The 21,262-nt window shown below is 38.4% G+C and overlaps 1 protein-coding gene, 1 long non-coding RNA gene and 1 other non-coding gene across 10 annotated transcripts in view; 2 read left to right on the forward strand and 1 right to left on the reverse strand.

Moving 5' to 3' along the window:
* PDS5B (PDS5 cohesin associated factor B) overlaps positions 1–3,219 on the forward strand; it is a 184,549-nt gene extending 181,330 nt beyond the window's left edge. For all 7 annotated transcript variants that reach the window (XM_037012406.2, XM_037012409.2, XM_037012427.2 and 4 more), the window contains one exon: positions 448–3,219. In XM_037012406.2, coding sequence (XP_036868301.1) covers positions 448–483 — 36 coding nt within the window. In that variant the 3' untranslated portion in view covers positions 484–3,219. The remainder of the gene's footprint in view (positions 1–447) is intronic.
* On the reverse strand, positions 1,752–16,985 carry LOC140847793 (uncharacterized). Of its 2 annotated transcripts, none has more exons than XR_012127983.1 (3): positions 16,582–16,985; positions 15,955–16,253; positions 1,752–1,874 (listed from the first exon to the last, which is right to left on the reverse strand). It is a non-coding gene; the product is annotated as an uncharacterized lncRNA (long non-coding RNA). The 2 variants fall into 2 exon arrangements; XR_012127985.1 differs by having other exon boundaries at positions 16,831–16,892.
* On the forward strand, positions 11,575–11,677 carry LOC118971388 (small nucleolar RNA U13). The gene has a single exon (XR_005059804.1). It is a non-coding gene; the product is annotated as a small nucleolar RNA U13 (small nucleolar RNA).
* Positions 16,986–21,262: the final 4,277 nt, after the last annotated feature.

Here is a 21,262-nt window from a genome sequence, read left to right on the forward strand (position 1 = left end):
TAAAGTTACATGCTTTCATTAGTGCTTACCTGTAAATAGTAATATGTCTGAATTTCAGATTATTTGTATTAGGACCCAAACTCCATAACTGTTTTCCCACCAGTATGAAATGTGTTCTGTGCACTACGTTGACTTCTGCTGATTTCCCTTTAAAATATAAATAGTTTTCTCTTTTTCTATTCTGGGAAAGGCTGTTTATGAGCATCCCAGTGGTATAGAGGTCTAGGAATGTGAGTCAAGGCCAAGGTTAAAGCTGGAGGAAGGTCTCAGGGAAAGAAAAGCAAAGAAAATCAGAAACAAGAAAGAATAATGATTGGTTAAAACTTTATTTGGCCTTTCATGGCAATGAAAATTTTAAGAGAGAGATTTTAAATATTTTGTTTAAAAGAGTAGTAATTACTGCTCTGTGTAATATTTTTATTAAGCATCTGTGATTTTTCTTTCAAGGTACGGCGGCGAAGTTCTAAAAGAGAAAGGCGGTGAACACATGTAATTAGTACCTATCTATGTGAAAGCTTTGAAAAAAAATTTTTTTTTTTTTGTTAAGCTTGAGGCCGAGTAAAAGCCTCTGATGCACAGATGGGACTGCCGAAGAGTGGACACTTGGACCTTACTTTTGATGGCCTCATGTATTTGCTGTCATACGCTTTAGCCATTCACGTGGTCATAGATCGACTATGGAGTCTTGTGAAAGTGTAACGTGTGATGGCTATGTAGACATAAACTAAAGAAGAAAGTTGTAAATATTTTTTTTCTTTTTTTTTTTTAAATGTTTCTGACTTCAGAAGTGCTTGTATAGCTTTTATCTGCGGCTTTAAACTGACAGTTACCCAACTGTTTATTGGATCTATTAATTTGAAAAGAGTTTGTTAGGATAGATCTTAAGCAGTAATCTGTCAGTGTTTGTATTTGTATTCTCTGCAATTTTACTGTGAAAAAAAAAATTTCAACAAATGGTGTCATTTTCTTGATGTCACTCTTTGTTGGCGAGTTAAATGGTCTCTTTCCCTTGTGTATGTTACCTAGTATTTCCTCCTAGGCACCCTAATCTTCAGAGGTGCTGAATTGTCTGCCATTACACCTGAACGATGCCTCTCGAGGAAGGACACCCTGCAAATTGTGAAATAGTCCTGAAGTTGTTTGATTATTTTACACCTCAGTATTGGTCCCAGAGGTTTTTGGCCTTTCATGGCGATGAAAATTTTAAGAGAGAGATATAAAATATTTTAATTTTAAAGAGTGTGTTATAAAATAATGTACTGAATTCTTTATCCCATTTTATCATCCCTTTTCAGTTCTTACTAATCTACTGTATCAATAAAATTCTGTAATTTGAACTAGTTTTTAATAGTCTAGAATGTTATTGTGTATAGATACTTCCTCTTGAACATTATGTTCAGAAAATAAAAATTATTACACTATAATATAAAACCTGATATATACACATTAGAAAAGTTCCAGTTCTCCATAACAGTGTAAAGTTAATCAGGAAGAAAAAAATTTTATTGATGCAGTGTGTCTTTATAAATCTGTTCTTGAAAGCAAGTGTTTTGTACTTTATAGTGAGTTGCATGTTTATGAAAAAAAAGTGCTGAAAATGGGATGTGCTCTTTTCTGTAAATTCACATTTAGCCATAGTGTATGATAGATTGCCCCATGACATAGTTTCTCATCAAGAGTTTATTGTACTTTATTTTGGAGCCAAAAATTGTTTTAGGGGACAGCCAGGGTAGGGGTGCCCTATCCAGCTATATGAGCTACTGTAGGTATCACGGTCTTATATGAACTTTGAGTGAAATTCCGCTTTGTCCAGATTGGGAAAGGTGGAAATTTATTTGGTTTTAGAGCAGATCTTTTCTTTTTTTTCATGTAATCTGCAAAATATAGAAACAAATTACTTAAGGCAGTATCATTTATACAGTTTTATAAACTGTTATTTTGAACCAAAACATATAGATTACTACTTAATGCTTCCTTGAATTCATTTTAGTATTTCAGGTGCTGTTCTTTCATCTTTTCATGGTTAACATCAGAAAAGAAAATCATATTCTAACTTATTAAACTTACCACATTGAATAATGGAGCATTTTCATACAATACACCAGTATGTTTAAGATATATTTCCAAGATTGGTTATAATAGATGGGTGGGATATAATAAACTATTTTGGAAAATGACATTTTACTATTGTCCAGTATGTATCACAATTGATGTGATTATTTTTCTTTTAAAATTTTCTTCATGTTTATGAAATGGCCTTTTATGCTTTAAAAAATATTCTGAATTGTGTCTTAATCTCTCAATATTTAACTATTCATTCACAACAGTACTGACATCAGTTGATTATAGGAGGCTGCTGTATATGAAAGCAGCTAATGTTGGACCAAGATACATTGGTTTTTAAATGTTTATTAGCTCACTTCTCTCAAACACGCTGTTTCTATGTCAGCAGTACAAAGGCATGTTTTTAATTCTATAAAATAAAGAATAAGGGATAGCTTTGTATTTTTCTTGTTGACTAAATTGCACCAGAAATGTTTATGGAAGTATATCTTTAAGACCACTTTATATAACATAACAGAAAAATGATTGTGGAGGATTTTTTTTGCATGATTGTAGTTAATCAAATTTCATTTCACCTTAATTCTGTACATCGGTTCACAAAAAATGTTCATTGTAGATTTTGTTCAATGCCAATGAGTTTGTGATTTTACAGCTTGTCCCCTTTTTGGGAGGATGTAAATTTTCCATTTTTCTGTAGAAAAATAGATGCAATAATGATCAAAGTTTTGATGTCCTGAGTCTTCAGATCTTAGGGGATTTTCTTACTATTATGTTTTAAGTTAACATTTCATGTACTAACTAACATTCAGAGCCACATACTATAATAAAGTAAAAGTAAGTATGTATAAAACATTAATTGCTAACAATGGTTAGCAACGTCTTCAGTGATAATGTTCATTTTGAAAATATGTACTGTATAAAATTTAGAAAAATATTTAACTCACTGTAACAAGTTCCATTATGAAAATCTTAAGATTCTTCTTCAGTGAGGTTATCTTGCTGCACTCGGTAGCAAAGCCGTGTAGCCTACATTATAATAAAATTTCTTGCTGCAGTGCAACAGGAAGCTTTTTCAGTGATCTCCACTGTATATGTAAATTACCAATGTGGCTGTAAAACTGGTTCCAGGTATTAAAGGTTAAATTACTTTCTGTATCTTCTTACAGTTTGCAAGTTTGATTTCTAAGATTTGTTTTTGCCCACTTGAAGAATGTCAGGAATTTAAGAATCTGTTTAACTTAGACACATCTCCCCTACCACATAGTATTATGTCACCATAATGAACATGGGTATTTTAGATAGGTAACCAATTTTCAGACACCTTTTGGATTTTCTGTGAAGTTGAATAAACATGAAAGCTAATGTATAATTGTATTATTTTATTTATGTGAATCCATATATACTTAAATATGCTTACTAAATGGAGAAAGGCACATTTAGATGACTTTTAACTTTGGAGGTTCTGTTTCATGGAGAGTAAACATATTTTTCCCAGTAACATTTTTGAAGCTTTTTGTTTAAACTTCTCATGCAAAATCTTGGCTAACAGAAATTTACTAGTACTACTTAAAGTTAAAGGATTCCATCCATAATTAAAGAAAATAAATGTGTAATACAAACTTGGAGACTAAGAAAATAAGTTGCTAGTGGTAATTTTATTAATTTATTAAGCAAATGTTTATTGAACGCCTACTGTGTGCTAGGCTAGTTACGGAGGATGAAGTGTGGTCAGGATAGACTGAGTGTCCCTGCCCTTGTGAACCTCTTGCCTTCTCCATGTGGGGGTGCAGGGGAGAGAGGTAAGGAAACAGTCATGAAATGTATAATCTAAGATTGTGGGAAGTGTGGTGACTAGAAAAGGAAAGGTGGGACTGGAGAGTAGAAATGATTGCACAAGCTGTTTCATGTACTTTGAAGATAAAATTTAGGATTGTTACATCTTTATGATGAAGTGACACATTTATAATTAGAAAATCTCACTTGGTATCTATATGATTACTTCATGCCTACTTTGTCTGGTATTAATAGAGGTATACCAGTTGTAGCTATACTGTGTGAGAAAACTTTCTTCCCCTCTATTTTCAACCGATTTGTGTCCTTATATTTAAAACATACATTATGTAAACATTGTATAATTTGGTCCTGTTCTTTTACCCAGTCTTAAGAGTCCTTGTTTTTAATTAGAGTGTTTAGACTATTTGCTTTTGGTGCAGTTATGATAGAGTAGGTTTTAAGCCTACTATCATGATTTTTGTTTTCTTTTTTGCCTATCTTTTCTTTATTTATTTACTTCCTCCTTTTTCTACCTTCTCTTGACTCAGTAAATTACTTCTTACTGTTTTATCTCTATTAGCTTTTTAGTTATGCCTGATTGTATTATTCTTCTAATGGTTACCCTACAGATTACAGTATCTGTTCAGCTTATCGTCTGTATTATACTAATGCTCTTACCATCTTCTGAACAATGCAAGAAGTTCAAAACACTTCAAGTCCCATTTTTTTGCTTGTCTTTCTTTGTGCTACAGTTGTTATACATTGTATGGTTATAAATACCACGACATTGTTGCTTTACCCATACATCATCTCTTTTATTTGCTTTTTTTTTGTGCTTCCATCTTAATTCATTTTCCTTCAGCGTAAAGAACTTCTTACAGTATTGCTTATAGTGCAAGTCTGGTGGCACTTAACTCAGCATTTGTTTGAAAGGTTTTATCATACCTTCATTTTTAAAGGGTATTTTCTTGGGATACAGGATTCTAGATTGGGTAGATTCATTTATTTGGCAGTTTAAAATTAGGTATGCCATCATTTTCTGGTTTTGATATTTTCTGTTGCAAAGTTAGCTGAAAACCTTGGTAATACGTTCTTTTTTTTTTTTTCTGGTTGCCTTTTGGACTTTATCTTTGTTTCCAGCAGCTTGACTATGATGAGCCTACTGTGGTTTTCTCATTTTATTTATCCTGCTTGGAGTTTACTGAGCTCTACAATCTATGGGCTGATGTATCCTATCAGTTTTGGAAAATTCTTGGCCATTTTCCTTTCCCCTATTACTTATACTCAGTTATCACTCTTGTCTGACACTCATTGTAAGCATATTGTTTGTTTTTTATTTTCTTCTTTGTTCTTACTACTTTTTTCTCATTCTGCCTCAGTTTGAATATTTTGTATTGACCCATCTTCACATGTACCAGTCCTTTCTTCTGCCATGTCATTTTCCATGTAACCCATCCAACTAGTTAATTTCATGTACTATATTTTTGGTTTTAGGATGGCCAGTTATAGATATCATTTTATAGATTTTCATTTCACTGTTGAAAGTCTCTTTGTTTTTACTCTACCTTTTTTTTTTTTTTAACATAGCTGCCAAAGATCTGAGTCACATAACTCACTCCCACACCCGAATCATCGCGGATCTGGTTCTGTTCCCCGATTTTTTTTTTTCTTGATTATTAGTCACATTTTCCCTCCTCATATTTCTTTCTCCTTCTTTATAGGGCATATGATTTTTTTTTTCTTTTATGCAGGACAGTGTGTATAAAAAAACTAAAGGGTTGGAGTTGATGGGATTTTTTTCCCCAGTAGAGGATTTGCCTCATTTTCTGGGAGGCCTGTAGGGACTGATGGACTCCGTTCATGGAGCTGGGCTTGAGCTGTCGCTGTAGCTAGCCTCGGCCCACTTGTTCCAAAAGTCTTGAGGGCAGGACTTGGATCATGTGACAAGCCTTTTCCCTGTAGCCTAGCAAGATGACGAGGTTTATTCAGCCTTCCCAGCCCAGCCTCTTGATAGAAAAGTTATTTTCTATAGCATAGTCAGAGAATGTTCTCTGAGGTGGTGACACCTGAGTATGGACTTCATTACGTGAAGGATCAAGCCTTACGAATACCTGAGGGAAAAAGTATTACAGGCAGAAGGGAGAGTAAGTACAGGAATCCTTAGGGAAGAAGAAACTGCAAGGACATCAGGGATTTCCAGAAGGCTGTTTCTGGGGAGAAAGTGACCAAGGGATGAAGGGTTAGGAGATAAAGTCAGAAAACTGCGAAGAGCCCAGTCACACACAACTCAACAGGTTTGGCTCAGCGTTTGATGGAAACCCATGGCAGGGCTTGGAGTAGAAGACTGTCAAGGTCTAACCTTTTGGTCTTTTTTAAACAAACAAAAAAAAATAGCTTTGGTCTCCACATGTTCAAAAAGGGTCGTGTTTGGGAAAGGAAACTAACCTTTCCTTCCCAAATCTGGCCCTTTGCCCCCGACTGCTCAGTCTGTCATCAAGTCCTGTTGAGTATCCCTGGAATTGCTCTACTTTTTTCCCCAGCGTAATCTTTTTATTCTAATTTCTTATCTTTTTTTTTTTTTTTTTTGCCTCCAAACTAGGCCTCTTACATGCATTCTTGCCTGACCTCAGATTCATTTTCACAGTGTTCCCAGACTGCTGTGAAAGGCAGTGATTCGCCGCAGCAACAACACAAACCCCACGAGCCCTCGCCCCGCACCGCTGCCCTTAGGGTAATGGGCCCGGCAACGCTCTGCGTCTTTGGTGCCGCCTGTCCAGCCAGTCTCTTCATGGTCTGTGCCAGCTACACTGCCGTACCTGGTGTCAGAGGCACAAGCTATCGGTGCGTGTAAAGGTATATAGACATTCAAAAGAGCGCCTATTCCGTTCTCTCTGCCTGTGCTCTCTTCCTTCTTCCACTGTGTCTAGTTGTTTCCTGTTCACACTGCGAGTGAATATTTTCCCTAGGGAAGCCTTTCTTGATTTCTGTGGTCAGGGCAAACGCCACTGTTCTGTGCCCTCTTCGCTTACCTCTCCGTAGCACTTCGTACAGCTGACGTGGAATGTTTGAGTAATGCCTGCCCCCTGCCTCCAGCATGGAAAGCTGCATGAACACCGAGATGGTGTAGGTGTGTGTTTCCTAGTTGGTTCCTCTCTAGCCATCTGCACAGTGCCCAGTGCCCACAGTACCCCCGACCATTAGCTGCAGAAATCTAGATCAGCTTTCATTATAGTCCTCACTGTAGCTCTGTGTCGTAATTGATAGTATGCCCTGGAACCAGGGAGGGCCTGACAACATTGTGATTTACTCAAGATTCTTCATCTCTGAAGTGGTGACTGAAGTTTTGGTCACAGCTGTTGTCCTTCAAAGCCATCCTTTTTCTGTACAACCTCAAGTATTAGGCATCAACACTGAATACATACTGATGCATTTTAGACAAGTAGTGATAATAAACTTTTCAGGCTGTGTTCGGATTTCCCAGTCAAGAGGATGAACATGAAAATGGCCATTTTACTGATACTCTGCCCCAGCGTTTGCTGTGTTATCTCCCATTGTGAGAAGCATATGTCACCAACATTTGACAAATGAAGAAGCCTAGTAGACTTGCCCAAAGGTAGAGTAGAACCAGTTAGAGGTAGTGGCCTTATGCACTACTGATTTGGCCTAGAATTGAAATAACTTATTTAACCCAAAACTTTGTATTTATTGAAAGCATATAAAATGCTTCAGGCTGAGATCTTAGCAAGTGGTGGATAAAAATGTGAATTTCATCTAACATTATTCACATTCTAGAGTGAATGACTTCAGCTGGCCTTTATAGTGTGCTGCATTATAGTTCCTTTAGTTATGTATAAAAGTCACAGGACAGGTGGTAATACTGTTAGCACTCAATAGATGGTGTGTAAATGTTTGGGGCTTGGGTGCATACCAGGTAGGATCATTTAGGAGCTGAGAGACCAGCTCATTGAAGTGAAGAACTTTTGAGTTGAGGTTGGGTAGTGGAGAGAGATCCTTGGAAAATTAATTTGTGAGAACATTTTATAGGCTTTGAATTCCAAAGCCAGCTAAGAGAACTTTAGAGCAAAAGAATGAAGATATGAAATACGGAACTATTATGACATTTGACTCAATGGCTTTAGAAGGGTGTGTGTGTAATAATACAGTTAGAGACTATACAGGCAGTTTTCTGTAAGAATGCATTTAGTAGTTTGAAGAAATAATTTGTCTAGAGGTCTCAGACTGTTCATAACTAGACATTGCTAGAACTGAGTTCTATAGTTCCATTATTCAAAAAAGCAGACAACATTCACAATAAGTAACAGCCAGTTAAAGATTTTTTTTATTTAAAATTTTACGCAGGTGCTTCCTAAATACTTGCCCATAGAAAGGAGGGAGAAACAACATGGACATTCAGAGCAATGAGTCTCTCTTCGGTTCACTAGATGAGGGTTCCTGTCTGCCCCACCTTCTCACTCAGATACCTACATTTTTTTTATTTAAGCAGGATCAACCATACCTTCCACAGCCTTTTCCTCTACTTTGTGTTATTATAAAGCTATCAGCACCCTTTTAACAAGCGCATGTTACCCACTGTATAGCTATGCCTGATTAATCGCTTCTATTGATGGGCATTTCAGTGTTTTACGTTTTTCGCTGTTAAAAAAACAGTGTAGTCAGTGATCTCTGTACGTATATGTCTTTGTGCTGAAGTACCACATTTCCTGTGAGACCGATTGCTATGCAGAGAATTTGTGGAGCTCCTTTAAATCATTGCCAAATTGCTTTTCAAAAAGTCCTCCAGTTAATAATGGTTTTTAATTTTTGTCCAGCAATTACACAAAATTTGTTTTCATTTCTGTTTCAATTACAAATGAACAGCATTGTTACATTTTTCATTTTGATTGGCTCTTTAGAGTCTGTGAATTAATGGTTCGTATTCTTTGCCCATTTTTCTATTTAGTTACTTGTCTTTTTTTACCTAGTTATGTCTGGGTAAAAAGGGAGGAGGTAGGGGTGGTAGGTTATGGACTTCAGCTACACTGTGATGTATTTTATTTCTTAAAAAAAGGTACTGTGGCTTTTGGCTATAGGATTGCCCCTTTACCCTCCATTTTGCTTTTCACAGGTTGAGTTACCTGTGTTCAGTCATAGTCCAGAGACAGATGACCCTCTTGACATATTGTCAGGTCAGTAGTAGCCTAATGCTCCATCCCAATACATACGTCATTCACCTCACTTCATATCACCACGTGAGCATTTTATCTCACATTGTCACAAGGAGGGCGAGTGTAGTACGGTAAGATATTTTGAGAGATGACATTCACATAAGTTACTACAATATATCATTGTTCTGTTACTGTGGTTAGTCTCTTAGCATACCTGGTTTATAAATTAAAATGTTATAGGTATGTATGCATCAGAAAAAAACTATGTATAGGGTTCAGTACTACCCCAGTTTCAGGCATCCATTTGGGGGTGTTGGAACATCCCCTATGGATACGGGGGAACTGCTCTATGTGCTGAAAGTGAGCTCACCATCTTTCTGTGAGCTCTTTACATATTCTCATATTCTCTTATTAAATATGTGGGAGATATCTTTTAGTGAGTCACTAAGTTTTTTTAAAAATATCTTCTGTCACAAAAAAGTTCCTTTTTGTGAGCTCAAAATCTAAGTATTTTTCATTTATGGCTTCTGGGTTTTGTGCTTATTACAAGATTGTGAAGATACTGTTTTCTAATACACATTTTTAAATCATGTAATTCATCTGGGGACAATTTTTGTATGTTGTATGTGATTTGGTCTAATGTAATTTTCTCCTACGTGTATAGTTACTTTCCGTTACATGGTTTATTGTATAGTTTCTCTTTCCTCCACTGGTTTGAATGCCATGGGTATCATGAACTTAAATATCTTTATCTACCTGGTTATCTTCTTGGACTCACATTTCACTGATCTCTTTGTTCCTGTATCATCTAGTGTGACTACTATTTCCTATGTATGTTTTAAAATTTCATCTGAAAAATTTACCCTTAATTTTAATTTCAATAGTATCTTACTATTCTAGGCCTTTCTTGTTACTTTCTCTTACTCAAAATATCTACATCTTTATAGTCTTGAGCCTGCCCACTGAGAGATGTTTTTAAAGGCCTTTCCTTCAATATAGTTTTATTATTTGCTTCATAAGAATAGGCTTTGCATCTTTTAAAAAATATTTTGTGGATTATGTTATTGCTAACATTGCTACTCCATTATTTTCTGCTTAGTTATGCCTGCTATATTTTATCTTCAGCCACTTTGCTGACTTATATTGGTTGTAATACCTTTTTTTAGTTAATTCTCTTGGATCTGTTAGATAAATAACACTCTCTACAAATTGTTCTGATACTTACATATCATGTGTTTCTGGTCTGATTGTGTTGATACCACCCCAGCATTGTTAAATAGAAAGCTTCCTGTCTTTTTCCAGTTTAAGTATCTATTTCTGTCTAGTCAGGGTGGTTAAAAAATAAAATCTGTAATGTATATTGAATTCCGTGTTTGCATAACAGTTTGTGTTTTTTAAAAAGTAATTGTTAATATAATAAATTATATTTAATAGGTTTCATAATAGAATCATCCATGCTTTGGTAGGACTAAGCCAGCTTGGTCCTGCTACTGGTTTCAGTGTGCTAACATTTTACTCAGTATCCTTATATTCATGTTGAATAATGAGATTGGCTTATAATTTTCTTTGTTGTGTTATCTTTATTCCAGTGTTATCTTTATTGATAGGAGAGGTTTTGCTAGCCATCTAGAATGAGTTCAAAAGCTGTCCATATTTTTCTAGAAAATAGTTTATATAATATTGGAGTTATTTACTTCCTGAAATCTTGATAGAGCTCACATTTTATTTTATTTTTTATTTTATTTTATTTTATTTTATTTTATTTTATTTTATTTTATTTTATTTTATTTTATTTTATTTTTTTTATTTTATTTTATTTTTAGGTATAATTTTCCCAATATTTTTTTTTTGAGAGGGCATCTCTCATATTTATTGATCAAATGGTTGTTAACAACAATAAAATTCTGTATAGGGGACTCTGCACAATCATTAATCAACCCCAAGCCTAATTCTCAAAAGTTAAGAGCTCACATTTTAAATTGTACGTGGTGTCTTTAAAATTTTTATTTTTAAAAATTTTTAAGTGAAAAGTATTTCAGATATCTAGGGAATAATACAGACGACCACCGTGATCTCATTCTCCAAGAATAGGAGATGTCAACACTTCTCCATATTCGTCTCAGTTCTCACTAACTCGCCCCACCACCCATCATGTACGTGTTCTTTCTCTCCTTTCTCTGTGTGTGAGCAGTGAGATCTCTCAGGAATGTGTAGAAAGCAATGTTTCTTTATTGTGTTCTAAGAGCAAACATCCCACAACCATGTCACAGATGCTATTGAGCGACTGAGTTTGTACCTGGCCCTTCATGGGGAGGATAAGCTCACATTCACTATTTATGCTTTGCAAAAGCTACGTCCTTTTTTGTTTTTAATAAGTAAAATGTTAAAAGGTGTAGCTAAAGCCTATAACTTTTTCCCCATTCCTCCCCCTTTTTCTTAGGAGATAACTATCCTGACATTACTGTGTGGTCAGCCCTCTGCACATTTCCATCATGTTACATGTATGTATTGTAAAAAATACATTGGACTATTTTGTGCATTTTAAATTTTTATGAAAAGAAATCCACATCAGATCCTTTTATAGTTCATAAGCATGACGATTGGGTGTTCGCGCTTTTGTGTGACATGCACCTCCCTCAAACCTTGTTAAAACTTCAGGCGTGACCCGTCTGACTTCCTCTGTAATTTTGCAGCCTGCTGTTTCTCACCCAGGACTGTCTTTGTGATACAGCCATGTTGATACATGTTGATCTTCCCATTTTTCACGATATAACATCTCTGAAATTGGAATGAAATCAATGATAGCTTGAAACTGGCAGCGTTTTCTTTGTTAATGACAAAATGGTGCATATTCTAGTCGGTACCATCTTAGATTGTATTAGATTCTGTAGTTAATACCTCTTAATTGCTTTTGTAAAGCATTCTATTGTTTGAATATACCGCATTTAATCCATGTTTATAAAACAGTTAATCATTTTTCTTACTGATGGATAATCAGATATTTTGTACTTGTAATATTAACAAATTGGTGCCGAAGTGAATATCTTTCCTGTCTCAAAACAATTACTCTGAATTGATATGTTGAATGTAGTGAACATGGTATTCTACTTTCAGGCTGTTGCCATGAATGGAAATGTTGAATGTAGTGAACATGGTATTCTACTTTCTGGCTGTTGCCAAATTGCATTCCAAAGTCGTTTTTATTACTTTATACTCCCACCAGCAACATATAAGAGCTTTTGTTTACTTCTCATTTTTATACCTGTATCCACTTGGAATTAACTTTGTGTGTGCTGTGGGTTAGGGGTCTTTTTTTTTTATCTTTTTCAAATGCCTAGCCATTCATCTCAGCACTTTTATTTTTTTACTTTGATTTGGGTTCCATATCTGTCATATACCAAGTGCCTTTATATACTGAGAATATATTAAGAATAATATACTTATTTTTATCATATTCATAATGTTTCTAGGGCTCTCTTGTGTTCCATTAGTTTATGTGTGTTATATAACTCCTGTATATTGTCATTACTACAGTTTTATAGTAAGGCATCTATCTCCTTTATGAATACTCTTCAAAATTGTCTTGACTCTTCTTGTCTTTTTATCACCTCCACATGATTTAAAATCAGGCTGCCAAATCCTGGACTTTCCTTAGGATTTTTATTGAAATTGCATTGAAATAAAAACTTTTTTTTTTGAGAAAATAATCATTCTTATGGCATTGAACCTTCCCATCCGTGAATGTGATTGGTCAGTTGGTGTTTAACTACCTTTTATATCCATCAGTAAAGTTTACAACTTCCTCTCTAATGGTCTTGCAAATTGTCTCTTTCTTTAAAATTACTTCTTTAAAATTATGATTGTTGCTGGTGGATAGGAATTCTGGCTCAGTCTGCTCTTACCCCTATACCCTTACTCCTCTAAAAGTTTTCTTAGGAGATGATATTTTATCTTTTTAGCTTTATTTATAATTAGTTAAAGTTTTTTACTTCTTCCTGAAGTGAAATTTTGGTAACTCATGTTTTCCTTGGAAATCATGCATGTTTAGATTGTAAAATTTGTTGGTAGAAGGTTTACGTAGGCAATTCTATAAATCTCCGCGGCATCTTTATATATTTATTTTTCTTGATTCAAAAATTTTTGTCAGTTCTTCTTTTCCTTATGATTAGATTTCACTGAAATTTCCTAAGAACCAGATTTTGGTTTTATTGATTGAGCGTTTTCATTGTTCCTTGTTATTTCTGCAATGATCTTCATTTCTTCTTTCAACTTATTTGAATTTATTCTTGTTTTAGTCTCTTGGATTGTATACTTAGTTCATTTCCCTTTAGTCTTTCTTATTTTCTAATATATGTTTTTCTCATCCAAGGTTTGGTTTTGTGAGTATTCCCCTTATTATTCTTTCCTAAATAGCTTATAATTTTAGTTTTGATTATTAAGGTTGGTGTTTTTCTCTCCCACCAGAGTTTTTAAAAAAATTCTGATTAGATAGGTTTGAGGCAGGGAAGTGATTTTCTTCTTTTACTCTTTTGTGATTGATTAATTTCTAATTTAACTAAATGTGGGTCAAGAATAGCACTTGTGTAATTTTACTTCTTGGTTTGTATCGAGGGTTTTTTTAGTGTGTTTCCCTCTGTGTCTGAAAAAAAGGTTTATTCATAGTATTTTGGGTACCAAGTTATGTATGTGTATGTGTGTTTAGATTGAGCTTGTTTGTTGGGTGATTTAAACTTTTATATCTTTTTTGTCTATCAAACCTATTGGTTTAGGAGATAGCTCTGTCAGCACCCCCTATAAAGATTATTAATACATTCATCTTTCCTTGTATCAGTTTTTACTTTATATATTTCAAAGTTGTGCTGTTAGAAATTCTGACTGGTATATATTCTTGATAGATTTGTACCATTTCACAGCATAAAATGTTTTCCCCCTTTATTGCTTTTGCTTGAATTCTATTTGATCTTAACCTCGCAACACTCTTTATCAGCATTTGATACCCTCTTTTTTTCCTACTTCCTTGTGTCCTTTAGTTTTATATCTGATTTTAAGAGAGCATATAGCTAGTCTTTATTATTTCTTTCTTTTCCCCTCTTCTGTTTCTGGGATTCTTTTCAGATTTTTGGAGCTTTTTGAGTTGTCTTCTACATGTCAACTTTACCCTTATGGCACTTTTCTCCAGTGTATGTTTGGGCTGTGGTTCCTCCTAAAAATTTGTCTGTCTCTCCAGAATTTGTCAAAATTTGTGCATTTCTTTTCCTTATCTTATTGTGGGTTTGTCAGGAGTGTGCGTGTGCACTTCTATTATCTGCTTTTATTTTCTAAGGAAAGGTAATTGCTGGTACTCAGTATTCCGTCTGGACCTAGTAGAATATCTTCTTGCTTCCAGCTTATATTGCATTCTAGCCCATTTTTCTTTTTGTCTGGGGGGTGCTGTGGGATGCAAAAGCATCATAAGCTTGTGCTTCATCCATGAGCATTGAGCCTTCCCAAGCTACTTTAAGAAAAAGAAGCCCGGATACCTTTTGCATGTCTAGTGATGCTATTAGCGCTCATCCCTGTCAGTTGAAGTCGCTACAATTCCTCAGAGCCTCCGCTGTCCAGCCCAGTTCAGAGCAACTGCTTTTACAGAGATGACCGGTGGCCGAAGCCAGTCCTTTCCTCTCCGTGCTTTCTGACTCCGCACGCCACCTGCTTTTTGCCTGGCTCTCCTGACACTGTTAGAATCACATTCCCTTCCTGCCTTCCTGAACGTTATTTCCACTGGTAGTTCTTTGTCCTTCACTCACCCCTTAAACTGGCATCGTAACTTAATCCCAGAGTTGTCAACGTGTCCTCTTTCTACAGGCAAAAAACAACTTTCTGACTTCTGCACAGTAGAGATTGTACACTTAGTCCCCCCCCCCCATAGATTGCGGAAATATATTTTTATACATAGATAATTCTCAAGTATAGCTACATCATAAATATATTTATGCACTATTTAAAGACCTCCCTTTGAAAGATAGGACTCCACTATCTCCTTTGATCCCCACATGTAGTGTAGTAAGATTGAACAACTACATAAGAGGCAAAATATTTTTTAAAAATGAAGTAAATCTTACAAGAAGCAATATCTACCTATTTTCCGCTCACCAGTGTTTTCAAAGTTACCTTAAAGGCAGAGTTGTTTGAATACCCTCACATCTCTTCTGTGCTTTTCATAGGTTTAGGGCATTGATTCTCAAATTCTGATGAGCATGGAAATCATGACTGTGGGTTCTGTATATAAGACCATGGGAAATGTAAAGGATTTTCAAAGGTACTTTTGAATATACTACATTTATATGGCAACTTTAGATTTACCACACTTGGTAACATAGCCTTTGTTCGACTGGCTGTGCACATGTAACAGCTATATGATTTTAGGCAAGTCACTTTACATGTCTGTGCTACAGTTTGCTCATCAGTAAAATGGAAGTTACTAGCTTTAAAATAAAAACTCAAAGTGTAGTCAATCAAATAAAATACACTATGTAAAAAAATGGAGAATAGAGTTACATATACATGTATATAGGATTTGTATTATATATACATATATATACATGTATGTGTATACCACATATACTGTGATGTATTTACTGTTTGGGGGCAAAGGTAGGAAATATCCACCATTGGACATTCAAATCGTTGACCTTTGCCCTTTGTCCAAAGTATAGTTTACCTTGCCCACTGATTCTGTTTCCACATTTTTTTATTTTACCATATACATCAAATTTATCATCTTAGCCATTTTTAAGTGCACATCTTCGTAGTAGTAAATACGTCTGTAATTTATGCGTCCATTGCCAACATGCATCTCCATTACTGCAAAACAGTCTCTACCCATTCAATAGTAATTTCCCATTCCCCTCTCCTCCCAGCCCCTGACAGCCACCATTCTACTTTGTTTCTACAATTTGACTACTCTAAGTACCTTGTATGAGTGACATCATGGTGACTGGCTTACTTTACTTAGCATAAGGTCTTTAAGATTGATCCACATTGTAACCATTGTCAGAGCTTCCATCTTTTTCAAGGCTGAATGATATTCCCCTGTGTGTGGCTGTGTATAAATTGAAGCTGCCAGCTGCTTCAGATAGTGTCCTGGCCTTCGTAGATAGTGGGCCTGGATAGAACGGCCATCCTCGGAAGGTGGGTGATAGGCAGGAGCCAGCAGAGGAACCAGATAGTCACCAAGGCCCAACGGTGCCTTCCCGACCCCATATTCCCACTCTGCAAAAGGAACACAGTGAGTGAAAGGTGGTGAAGATTATATACCAAAAGAATATCCCCAGACATTCTCCATACCCTCAAAGAAATGAGAGAACTTGAACTTAAAGATCTTAAAGTGACGAGATTGAGGAGATGAAAACTAGCCTGTAAATAGTTACAGATCAAAGTGTATCAGGGCTCAAAGTAAGGTAGATCTAATCGATATATGTTAAACCCTGTCCTTGGAATAGAATATACCTTTTCAAGAAACTGTGAATCATTTACCAAAATCGGTTGTCATACCACAAAGAATCTGAAAATGCCAAAATTTCAGAACATATTTACTCACCTGGAATTTTTATTTTTAATACATTCAGGCCAAAGGAAGAAAGATGACTAGAAAATAAGTATAATGAAAATACCAAGAATCAAAGGCAATGGCGCTGTACTGTGTGGGTGAGGACGTGGGCCTTCCTGCGGCCAGACCCTGATTGGCTTTGCTCCGCGTTTTGCTGCTTCCCAGGTGTTCACTCTTGAGCGAGTTGAACAGCCTCTCAAGGTCTCATTTTCACTGAGTTAAATGAATATAAAGAAGTACCTGACATAATGACCGCGAAATATTAGCGACTGTTACCGTTTTCCAGATTGACCGGTGCGGCCAGACGGAGCAGACGGGAGAGCTGTGCTCGCAGCGGGCACGGGAACGGCAGGAGCGCAGGTGGGGGGCCTCGTGGCCGTCTTACTCTGGGGTGAGCCAGGAAGCCGGTGGAGGCTGTGGACAGAGGTGTCGAATGCTCTGACGTGCATTTGCAAAGGACCCTCTGGCCGAGGTGACGAAGACAGACGGAGGGAGGGCAGCCGAGGCGGGCAGACTGGGTGAGGCCATTGCGGTAATCTGGGGGTGCGCGGCTGGGCCGGCCGGCGACGATGGCCAAGGTGAAGGGTGGCGTCTGGATGTCCGTGCAGGGTGCAGGGTCCGTGCAATGTGCTGACGTGTTGGTGTTGGCGTGTTGGAAACGAAGGCACCCAAACCCGGGGGAGGGGATGGCGTCCAACCGAGGGATGGCAGCACTACCGAGCAGCAAGGCTCACCAGCAGTGAGAGAGAAATACCCTTTTCTAAATATGCGATTGGACTCCGAATTTTCCAAGGAATTATGAGCTGGCCTTGACGGGAACGAGCCTGCCCCCGGACCCCAGCTTGGGGGGCCTGAGCTGGCACTTGGGGACCTGTCGTTACCATGTTCGTGGCACTAGAGCCCCTCACCCTCCGGGGCCTGCAACGAAGGGACAGAGGCTGGTGACACATGCAACAGAAGGTGCCGGAGGAGACCCAGCTGTGGCACGCTCACCTGCGCCAGGAGTGTGGCACGAGAAGCGCCTCTTGCCGGTGCAGAGGGCCCTGGGCCTCCGGACCCCCGGAGTCAGCGGGCCCGGTGCTCAAAACAGGGGCTGGGGTCTCTCCCTGGTGAGTGCGGAGGGGAGCAAGCTGGGAGCAGGAAAAGTGGGTGCGGGGGCAGTTTATCGAGTGAAATGATGAATTATCAGCGCCTCACTGTGTCAGTTCACTGAACTCGACCATTGCTTGGTGAGACTGGACGTGCCTGGGCGCTTTGGGGAAGGAGCCGGATTCCCCGCAGCTACTGGCACAAGGCAGAATCAGAGGCGCCGGGGTTTCTGGTTTGGGGTTTGACAGCTTGGGGAGCCCCCTGTGCCTTTTCCTAGGGCGGTGTCGGCACTGTCGGGTGGGGGGAATGGAGCCCGAAGCCAGACGGGGTTGAGTGGACGGCCCGTCGGGAAGGGGTGGCAGGGGAGTCTGATTGGAGAAGTTTGGATGAGCAGGAAAGAGGAGAGGGCTCTTTTTTGTTTTAAGGGTAAATTAAAGGAGCCTTTTTTTCTCCATTAGACATTCATATTTTGGGATACCTTCCCATGCAGGTCTTTTTTTTTTCTTTTTTCTTTATTTTTTGAGAGGGCATCTCTCATATTTATTGATCATATGGTTGTTAACAACAATAAAATTCTGTATAGGGGACTCAATGCACAATCATTAATCAACCCCAAGCCTAATTCTCAACAGTCTCCAATCTTCTGAAGCATAACGAACAAGTTCTTACATGGTGAACAAGTTCTTACATAGTGAATAAGTTCTTACATGGTGAACAGTACAAGGGCAGTCACCACAGAAACTTTTGGTTTGATCACGCATCATGAACTATAAACAAGTCAGATATGATTATTCGTTTGATTTTTATACTTGATTTATATGTGAATCCCACATTTCTCCATTATTATTATTATTTTTTTAAATTAAATGCTGAAGTGGTAGGTAGATGCAAGATAAAGGTAGAAAACATAGTTTAGTGCTGTAAGAGGGCAATTGTAGATGATCAGGTGTGTGCCTGTAGACTATGTGCTAATCCGAGCTAGACAAGGGCAATAAAACATCCACGGATGCAGCAGATTTCTCTCAAAACAGGGGGGGTGAGGTTCTAAGCCTCACCTCTGTTGATCCCCAATTTCTCACCTGATGGCCCCCCTGCGACTGTGCCTGTCTTAGGTTGTTCCTCCCTTGAGGAATCTTACCTGTCTCTGGCTAACCAGTCATCTTCCGGGGCCACACAGGGAAATGTGCAGGTCTTTTAAGGACTCTGCCCTGGCCCACAGCCCCTGCCGATCTGTGCGATCTTGCCCCACCTCTCACTCCACCTGACTGCGAAGGGGTGGTGGCCTGTCTCAGAAGATCAGCCAAGCCCGTTTGAATTTGCCCCTAATTGGTTAAAGACGCTGACAACACGAGTGAGCTGTGGATAAATGTACAATCCACAGGCCGCTCTGAGCCAAGTGCCAGAGGACACGAAGCCCTTAGAGAGGAGGAAGAGGGAGACGTGGGTCTCTGGCACCCAGTCAACCCCTGTACTTTTTGAGCTCCCCAGCCTTCAAATAAGCCCTGTTCATTTCCCGTTAACCAGTTTGGTTGAAGGGACTCCAGTTTCTCCCAGACGGAAGGACCTGCCTGGAGCGACCATCCCTGGGCCTCCCCCTCCCTCGGCCACTCCTGCTCTGATGTGTTGTACAGCTAACAGCAGGGTGAGTATCTGAAAGTCCTGCTATGTGTCCTTCCTACACACTGAAGTGTCAGTGCAGTGAGCCCTCCCTCCACAGCCTGCCAGGGTATGTCCTTATCCTGTCTTCTCAAACGCTTCCCTACAGTTTTCTAATGGGAACTTTACTCCAGCCACACTGATTAGGACCATCACCTCAATACACTGTGCCCCAGGACTCCTGTGCCTGCTTCGCACCATTCTACTCGCCTGTGATTTATGATTTATGTCTTTCTCTTCCAAGTCTGGCCTTCACTGAAGCAAGGACATCACCCTGGAACTTGTTAGAAATGGTGAATCTCAGGCCCCATTCCAGACCTGCTGATTCAGTCTGTGTTTTGATAAGCTTTCTGGGTTACTGGAATTCACATTAAAATTTGAGAAGCATTGGTCTGTGAAATCTTCCTGCTTTGAATCCCAGTCTCGAAGTTGCTGTCCCACTGTACCTTTCCTGACCCTAGACTGATAGCTCATCTCAACCTGAATTCCTAAGGCGCCATCAGACACCAGTAAGAGCTTTATTGAGTACTTGCTATGAACAGATTCAGAATAAGCACTCTATGTATGTCATCTAATTCATTCCTCACAATAATTCTATGAGGTATTATTATCCCCATTTTACAGATAAAGGAACCAAGACTCAGAATAACTTGCCATGTTCAAACAGTTTGTGTCAGAGCCAGAATTTGAATGTAGATCTTTATAGTAGTGAGACTAAGGAAAGCCAGATACGCTAGAGCATATGCGTATGAGCTGCAGTGACTTGTTATCATTATCTTGTGAACTACAACTAGGAAATTATCTAGAGGAAATTAACAACCCAGCAAAGACATCCTGATCGCTTTATAGACAAACTGTGCACAGCCTGGGCCACTTTTCCACACTTGATGTCTTTAAATTTTTAAGATTATTTTACCCATGTGGTTTATAGTATATAAGCTTCTATGAAACAGTGACTTGAAAAATCTACTGCTTACAAATGCCTCAATTTTGCACACATAAACAAGATAAGTGTGTATGGAACTTACTGGATTCTCACAATAATTGGGTCATAGTCCTCCCTAATTAGATCTCTGATAATATATCCAAAACAATTCCTGATCTTTCCACCACATCCACTTCTGAACCTCTTTCAGCCCAGCTCTCCCCATATCAGTCTGTGGTAATTTCATCCTTTTAGTTATTCAGACCCAAAGCCTAATGCAACTTTTGTTCTGATTTCTAGCTTGTGTCCCTTCTAGTCTGTCAGGAAATACTGTTGAATTAAAATGCATCCTAAATCTAACCACTTCCATGGCTACTTCTGTGTCCGGTCCACTATGGCATCTTATCTGGAGTATTAGTTTCTGAGGGCTGCTGTAACCAAGTGCCACAAGCTAGGGGCTCAACCACAGAAGCTGACGGCCTCACAGGTCTGGAGGCTGGAAGTCCAAAGTTAAGGTGTTGGCAGGATTGGTTCCCTCTAAGGCTGTGAGGGAGGGATTCTACCGGCCTCTCTCCCAGGCTTGCAGAGGCTGTCATCAAGACGTCCCTTCACATCGTCTTTCTGCCCTGCGTATCTGTCTAAATTTCCCATTTTTGTTCGGACCCCAGTCATATTGGATTAGAGCCCACTCTAATGCCCTCACCTTGATTTCATTATGTCTGTAAAGACCCTATCTCAAAGCCACCTGAGGTGCTGGTGGGTGGGATTTCAACATACGGATTTTGGGGGCACACAATCAACCCAGGACATCTGGATTGCAGAAGCTTCTTACTTGGTCTCTTTACTTCTCCCCTTGTTGCTAAAGACCATTTTCCACAAAGCAGCCAGAGTTATTTTTTTTTAATGGAAGTGAGATAATTTCTCTCTCCGCTTAAGACTTGTATCATCGCCTGGCTGTGATCTGGCTACTGCCATGCCTCTGACTTCACCTCCCTCTGTTCA

Source organism: Manis javanica, chromosome 1 (genome assembly GCF_040802235.1).
Source record: "Manis javanica isolate MJ-LG chromosome 1, MJ_LKY, whole genome shotgun sequence".
NCBI classification, from domain to species: Eukaryota; Metazoa; Chordata; class Mammalia; order Pholidota; family Manidae; genus Manis; species Manis javanica.